The 8,081-nt window shown below is 36.9% G+C and overlaps 1 protein-coding gene across 1 annotated transcript; it reads left to right on the top strand.

Moving 5' to 3' along the window:
* Positions 1-2,303: 2,303 nt before the first annotated feature.
* On the top strand, positions 2,304-7,421 carry Cyp6au1 (cytochrome P450 Cyp6AU1). The gene is given in 2 exon segments (NM_001111356.1): positions 2,304-3,627; positions 7,255-7,421. Coding segments are annotated over 2 exon segments (1,491 nt in total).
* The last annotated feature ends 660 nt before the right edge of the window (positions 7,422-8,081 follow it).

Raw genomic sequence — 8,081 nt, forward strand, 5'->3', positions numbered from 1 at the left:
ACCTGATTGTGACCGGATACGATTACCGCTAGCGGTCATTCTTATCAGCAATGCCTGGTACACAGCCATTTAACATTCGGTGAGCTTTGGATTCGTTTGCCTATGCAAAACTACAAATTGCTGTTAAGTTGGCGAATGTCCACTTTGTTCCTGCTCTATGTAAACGATCTTTGTAGTCAATCTTACCCCTACTGTCGTCTCTTTGCATAAGCTGATGATACAGCACTTATAGTTTCAGGCAACACGTGGGTAGAGGCAATTGAGAATGCTGATTTTGCAATGAAGCAGACGATGACATGGCTGAACCGCAACCTATTAACTCTAAACATTGACAAAACCAAATTTTTAACATTTGCAAGCAGAAAATCTGTCCAACCCCCGCGTGATTCCATTACTCTCAAGGCCCATGTATGTAATGGACGATATTCCGCATGTAATTGCTCGGAGATTGCTAGGACTGATAATATCAGATACTTGGGGGTGTTGGTGGACAGCTGTTTCAATTGGTATGATCAACTGGAACTTGTGACGACGCGCATTCGAAGCTTAATTTTTATTTTTAAAAAGCTAAGAAGCTCGGTAGATAAGCAAATATTGCTTACCGTATACACTTCCCTTTGCGAGTCACTTATAACTTATTGCATCCCTATTTGGGGATGTGCCTGCAAGACAAAGTTTATTAATATCGAACGAGCGCAAAGGGCAGTGCTTAAGGTGATGCTGGGGAAGCCTTTTGGGTACTCTACTAGACAACTGTATCGTGACGCAGGAGTGCTGACGGTTAGACAACTGTTTATCCACAGGTCCGTTCTGCGACAGCACTCCTGCCTCCCATCAATACCTAAAGAAACTTCACTTTCCACGAGGAGACGAAAACCGGCCTTTGACACTATTGCTTGTAGGACGGAATTTGCCAGACGACAGATTTATTCGTCAGGTAGCAGAATTTATAATAAAGTAAATATATCTCAGCAGATAGATGGCTTAAATAGGTATGACGTTAAAAATAATCTGAAGTCTTGGCTCTTAAACTTAGACTATTTTGAAACAGAACAAGTCGTGTTGTAAAAATGTATAATGATGTATATATAGTATGATATACTGTTGATTTATTGTAGCTTATTATTTTAATATTTTATATAATAATATATAATATGATATATAATAATATTTTATACTTTATTGTATGACACACATACACACACTTTTGTAACACAGGTTTTTCCTAGCATAAAAGTCAGGGAATATTGTTATTGTATAGCTCATAAAAAAGCCATGTATATTGTTATACTAGTGTTAAGTATGTATTTTTGTACGTGTTTGTATTTTAAGAGGCTTGAATAAATATTACATTATTAAAAAAAAAAAAAAAAAGTTTTACTCTTTCTAACGTTCACCTTAGAGAGAGATATAATGTTTTTTTGGTGGGCGAGCAAAGGCTCAGCCAAGAGGGGTGGGATTTGCTAACAACTGCCCGAGCGCCTCAGAAGACCTCATAACTCAAGAGCAGCTGCTTCGCTGATAGAATGTTATCTCGGATGCAGCTGATAGGTTGTGTGGTAAGAGAACGGGTAAGAAGGGTAATGATAATCCTGTCACTACTCTGTCTCTTTTAAAACGATGAGCCCGTGGATCTAAGTCGAAGGGTAGAAATAAATATGAGTGCGTTTCAAACACTGAGCTCATATCTCAAAGGGAGCCAATGCTTGGCTCTCTGTTCAATTACTCATTTACGTCAATAACACAAATTTTTAAAGGAAAATGAATTCGTTGATCATTTTCCGTAGTATGTAATGTTATTTTGAATAAAATGAATGGATGTTGTAAAGATTTATGCAACCTTAAATTTTCGTAATAATTTCATTTTATAATGAACATACTAATAAATGGCGTTCAGTTTTTAAATAAGACTATACATTAAGTTAATTGTTATATTAAATCGATTTGTTCATCAATCAGAATAAATGTGAAAATAAAAATAAAGACCACCTCGATCGCAGTATTATGCGACATTTATTGTTTTCTGATTTATTGGTAGAAAAAAGTGTAATGAAAATTAATCAGATATGAATTATTGTAAGTCTACGTAGTAAATATTATATAGATAAGCGTTGTGACGATCGTCAATAATGAATGAATACGAATTGAATATACTACGAATTTCCATATGTATTTAATGGTACATTCGGTGCGCGTGGGCCTGACACGGCGCGTGCTCTGACGCAGGGGAAAACAGTATAATTTAATATAAATAGCGACGAACGGTTTCTTAGTAATCAAACCTCCTCGGTGGTCACTCCAAGATGCTCACGGCTTACCTCCTGTATGTGTTCGCTTCAATAGTGGTGTTAATTTATTTTTATCTCAATAATAAATACAAATATTGGAAAAATAAAAACATAGCCGGTCCGGAGCCGGAATTTTTGTTTGGGAATTTGAAGGAAAGCTTCCACAGGAGGAAGCATATCGCGACCGTCTTCAAGGAGATATACGATCAGTACCCCGATGAGAAGGTAGTGGGAATGTTCAGAATGACATCTCCTACGTTGATAGTGCGCGACTTGGACATTGTCAAACAGATAATGATCAAAGACTATGCCAAGTTCAACGAGAGAGGCATTAAGTTCAGCAAGGAAGGGCTCGGAGACAACCTGTTCCATGCTGATGCTGACGCTTGGAAAGCGGTAAGAAGCCACCTGACGCCGATGTTTAGTTCGGGAAAATTAAAGAACATGGTGAGGGTGTTGTCGCAAACGGGAGACCGGTTTGTGGACCACGTCACCAACGAAGTTCGCTTGCGACCCGAACAAGAGCTCGTATCCCTGTTCCTCAAGTACAACATCGCGACTATAATGGCTTGCAGCTTCAGCATGGAAACCGATATCAACGACATGCAAGTATATGAGATGCTCAACGTTGCTGTCTTCGAAAACAGCTACATCAGCGAATTGGATATGGTGTTCCCGGGAATTCTGAGGAAAACGAACCGATCGATTTTCGGGCCGACCGTCAACAATTTCTGCTATGAGATTGTCGAATTTATTAAAAACGAAAGGAACGGAAAGCCAGCCAACAGAAACGACATGATGGATATGCTGTTAGGTGTCAATTGTGATAAATTAAAAATGAAAAATGGCAGCGAAGATTTTGTTGAAATCACCGAGCATGTGATGGCTGGACAAGTGTTTGTCTTCTTTGCAGCCGGGTACGTTAATAATACGATCACGCTGACATTCTCTCTGTACCATTTGGCGAAAGATCAAAGCATTCAAGAAAGGTTAATGAGGGAAATAGAGACGGTGCTGGAAAACCATAACAACGTATTGACTCTTGAAGCGATTAACGAGATGAGTTACTTGGAGATGATATTTCTCGAAACCTTGAGGATGCACCCGACAACGAACACACTCCAACGCTCTGCTTTAGAAGATTACACGATACCTGGGACGGACATAGAGATCGAAAAGGGCACATTAGTGCTCATACCCCCCTTGGCTTTTCATCACGACGAGAAAATTTACCCTGAACCTGAGAAGTTTGATCCTGAAAGATTTTCCGTAGAGAATCACAAGAGCCGGCATGCTTGTGCGTTTTTGTCTTTCGGAATCGGCCCACGGACCTGTATAGGTAAGTTTCCTAATTTTTTTATAAAATTTGCCGGCATTTTTCAACTCTTTGTGCTACAGTATTTTTGCATTTTTCTTGCAAAATTATTATTTTGTGTCAATTGTTGATCACTTTATATAATTTACTTATTGTAGGCCTTTTCACTTCCGGACAAACTTTTTATGTGTTGTTTATCTCCTGTCCTGATGAAAGTGGATGCGGAACACAATACAGGACTTTTCATTGTTCCGAACCTGAAGGAAGCTTATGATCCCAGTGGATATACATATTATGTAGATTAATGTTAACGATAATGACTTTACAATCTATTCTTGAACAAATACTTACTGAATCTACTTTGTATTCATTTTATTCACTATTTAAAGTTCTATTTGTAGTGGCGTATCAACCTCCTGATTTTCTAAAACAAACCTTATCATGTCGAAATAGCCAACTGAAATAGGTCTGTTTGAATTTCATTTTAATATTGCAGCTTAATTTTGAAATAAGGCAGCAATCGTTCACTTTATAGTTGCCAGTCAATATTTTTAAGGTCGGTTCGGATTGGATCGACTTTGTCATTATTTCGAAATATTGGTTTTATTTTTTTTTTTGCTTAGATGGGTGGACGAGCTCACAGCCCACCTGGTGTTAAGTGGTTACTGGAGCCCATAGACATCTTCGACGTTATTGACCCACCTTGAGATATGAGTTCTAAGGTCTCAGTATAGTTACAAAGGCTGCCCCACCCTTCAAACGAAAACGCATTACTGTTTCATGGCAGATATATGAAGGGTGGTGGTACCCGTGCAAGAGGTCCTACCACCAGTAATTACGCATATTATATTTTTGCGGGTTTGATTTTTATTACACGATGTTATTCCTTCACCGTGGAAGTAAATCGTGAACATTTGTTAAGTACTTATTTCATTAGAAAAATTGGTACCCGCCTACGGAATTCGAACACCGGTGCATCGCTAGATACGAATGCACCGGGCGTCTTCTTATCCTTTAGGCCATGATGACTTAAGCTACTAATTAGCACACCTGACTGTTGGGCCAAGAGTCGTGGTTATTATTCCCACCTCGGGCAAACATTCGTGTGATCAAGCTTTCTTTTATTTATATACACACTAGCGACCCGCCCTCGCTTCGCTTCGGAAACATTAAAACAAACATGAAACCAAAAAAACAATTAAAAAAAAAAAAAGTAGCCTATGTTCATCACGGAAAAATGTCGGCTTCTAATGGAAAAAGAATTTTTCAAATCGGTCCAGTAGTTTCGGAGCCTATTCGAAACAAACAAACAAACAAATCTTTCCTCTTTATAATATTAGTATAGATTACAAGCTAAAAAGAAAAGATACACAATAGATAACAACAAGTAAAAATGTTGGCTTGTAATATGAGCCATGCGCGGACAACTAATCAGAGAAAATGTTTTTGGCCACTTTTACAAAATCATGCAGAATACGCAAAACGGTCTCGCACCTGCCCGTGTGGGCAAATCATTACAAATCAATGAAGATATTGTTAGATAAGGTGTTTTTTTAATGTACTTAATGCTTTTAATGAAACAAAAGCCTATGCACGATGATTTGCATGTTGACGATTTTGATTATCTATATATTAATGCGTGAAGCGAAAACTTTGTATCCCTTTTTAAGAAAATTGCGCGGACGGAGGATTATGAATTTTTCTACACTTATAGAGAATATAGAGAAGAAGTGCACAATGCTAATATTTTTTTTAAATAATGTATAAAAGATACATAAAATCAATAAAGAAAACATTACACACACTACATACCATGTATTTGACGCACACAGGCATGCATACTATTTATTGTCAAACTTTTGTTCTTGACGTCTGTTGTCAAATTGAGAATAGAATATGGTTTGTCTTTGTTAATATTTTTTATAGTGTAGTCTTGGCGAAATTTGTGATTATAGAAGTATAAATAAAATACAATCATAATACTGTACAAACTTACAATTCCAATTAATTATAGTCGAATTTCGACTACTGCGGGACCTCTAGTCATTATAATGTATTGTGCGTATTCCGCTCAACGATAGCTATGATGATTAAATAGGTACTCAATCAAAGTGAGTTGTGGTAAACATCACTTTTTTTTTTTTAATTTATTTAATCTTTTTAATGTTATAGCTTTAATCAATAATTTCTGAGCGTATTTTGATTATATCTCGCACAAAGATAGTCTAGAGCCTGGATTAACGCATTTGACACTTGACGTGAGATAAGCTATAGATATTTATAAGTATAAAATTATATAGGAGATTGACGTCATCAAAAAAGACTGAAAATTAAATTAATTTGTTGATTATGAGCGAACCTGCATCTTATTCTGATAGCTAAGACTGTACCCACCGTAGTTCATACATTAAGTTAAAAGTTACATTATTCGAAAATGTTTATTGATGTTTGAGATGTGTTCACGAATAACTGAATCACGAAGCCTTTTTTATTTGTTTTTTTTTTTATTTCTTGATCGGTGGACGAGCTCACAGCCCACCTGGCGTTAAGTGGTTTTTTTTAGTAATCGGTGAATACTTTCATTACGTAATGTAGGTTTATAATACATATATGTATATGCCTCGAGAACAGTACATTTGTTTTGGATAAAATGTTCTCTATGCCTTTCTATACTCCTGAGAAAGTGTATGTAAAATTATTTAACTATCGGTCTCCTGGTTTAGATATGAAATCGTAATATGTAAACAAACTCACTTTCGCATTGCATCAGTAGTCTGAAACTATAGATCACCATCCAATAATACATTCAATTAGGATTTTTTCATTATTCAGAAATATACGATCAATCTTTCGCATCATTAAAACTTCGTTTTCTTTACGTAACGTCAGATAGATAGCGTTGTTTTTTTAATTGGAAAATACGTTATTTTTTTCGCAAATATTTTCCTTATTTTTGCTGTAATGAATATCGCGTCATGCAATATAGTAATCTTAAGTAATACAAAACCGATACGGGACTTGATTATGATTAATAAAGAAGGTTATCGTGCTATGAGCACGTTTTTTTTATTGCTTTGATGGGTGGTCGAGCTCACAGCCCACCTGGTGTTAAGTGGTTACTGGAGCCTATAGAAATCTACGACGTAAATACGCCACTCACCTTGAGATATAAGTTCGAAGGTCTTAAGTATAGTTGCAACGGCTGCCCCACCCTTCAAACCGAAACGCATTACTGCTTCACGGCAGAAATAAGCAAGGTGGTGGTACCTACCCGCGGGGACTCACAAGAGGTCCTATCACCAGCAAAAGGCGAAGTAAAGATGAATGATCCATGTGGCCAAAAATATATTAGGATAATAAAGTTGACGATAATGTGAGAGAGGCGTCGTAAACAGTAAAATAATGTGAGAGAAAGCCTAAAAAGTTTATAAGTTTGACATGTAACAACATTGTCTGCTTATTCTAAATAGATATATGTTCTAATGATACTAAAACAGGGTAGCTTTAATGTGGTTTTTCATTGTAGCCAACGGAGAGTTCAAATATAATAAGCGTTGCTTATAGTCATTCACTGTGAACAACTTAATGATAATATGCTCTAACATTGACTGTTCAGAATTGAAATAATAATTTGAAATTCTTTTGTTTCAGGCATCAGATTAGCGAAATTACAATACAAAGTTTGCATGGTCAAGTTCCTAACGAAGTATCGAGTGGCGCCGTCTACGAGAACGAAGGATGCGTACAAGATTGATCCCCTAAGGACGGCTTTGGAACCTGAAGGAGGCGTTTATGTTGATATACTACCAAGATCTTAAACGACTTTGCCCGTAAAGGCAACTTTGGAAATGTCAATTTGCAGGATTCTGTAAATTCATAACGAGAATAATGTACATCTCTGTTCGTTTTAGAACTCACCATAGAGTTCAGTTTAGTTTACTCTATGGTATGTCTCAGAGACCATAAATTACCTATTCACTGCACGTAATATGAATCGATCACCAGTGATATTGACATGACTTAATATAATCTCAAAATGTCGATATTTTGTCTCAATATTGGCGGTGGCTATCATGTTTGTGAATTTGGCGTTATTGTGGTGCTGGGTGTTAATGGGTTATGGTAATCACACAACCCCGAGTGGCCCATGTACATCTCTGTTCGTTTTAGAGTTCAATTTAGTTTACTCTATGGTATGTCTCAGAGACCACAAATTACTTATTCACTGCACGTAATATGAATCGATCACCAGTGATATTGACATGACTGAATATAATCTCAAAATGTCGATATTTTGTCTCAATATTGGCGGTGGCTATCATGCTTGTGAATTTGGCGTTATTGTGGTAGTTGGTGCTAATGGATTATGGTAATCACACAACCCCGAGTGGCCCATGTACATCTCTGTTCGTTTTAGAGTTAAATTTAGTTTACTCTATGGTATGTCTCAGAGACCACAAATTACTTATTCACTGCAC

The sequence above is a fragment of the Bombyx mori genome, chromosome 21, assembly GCF_030269925.1.
Source record: "Bombyx mori chromosome 21, ASM3026992v2".
In the NCBI taxonomy this organism is placed as follows: Eukaryota; Metazoa; Arthropoda; class Insecta; order Lepidoptera; family Bombycidae; genus Bombyx; species Bombyx mori.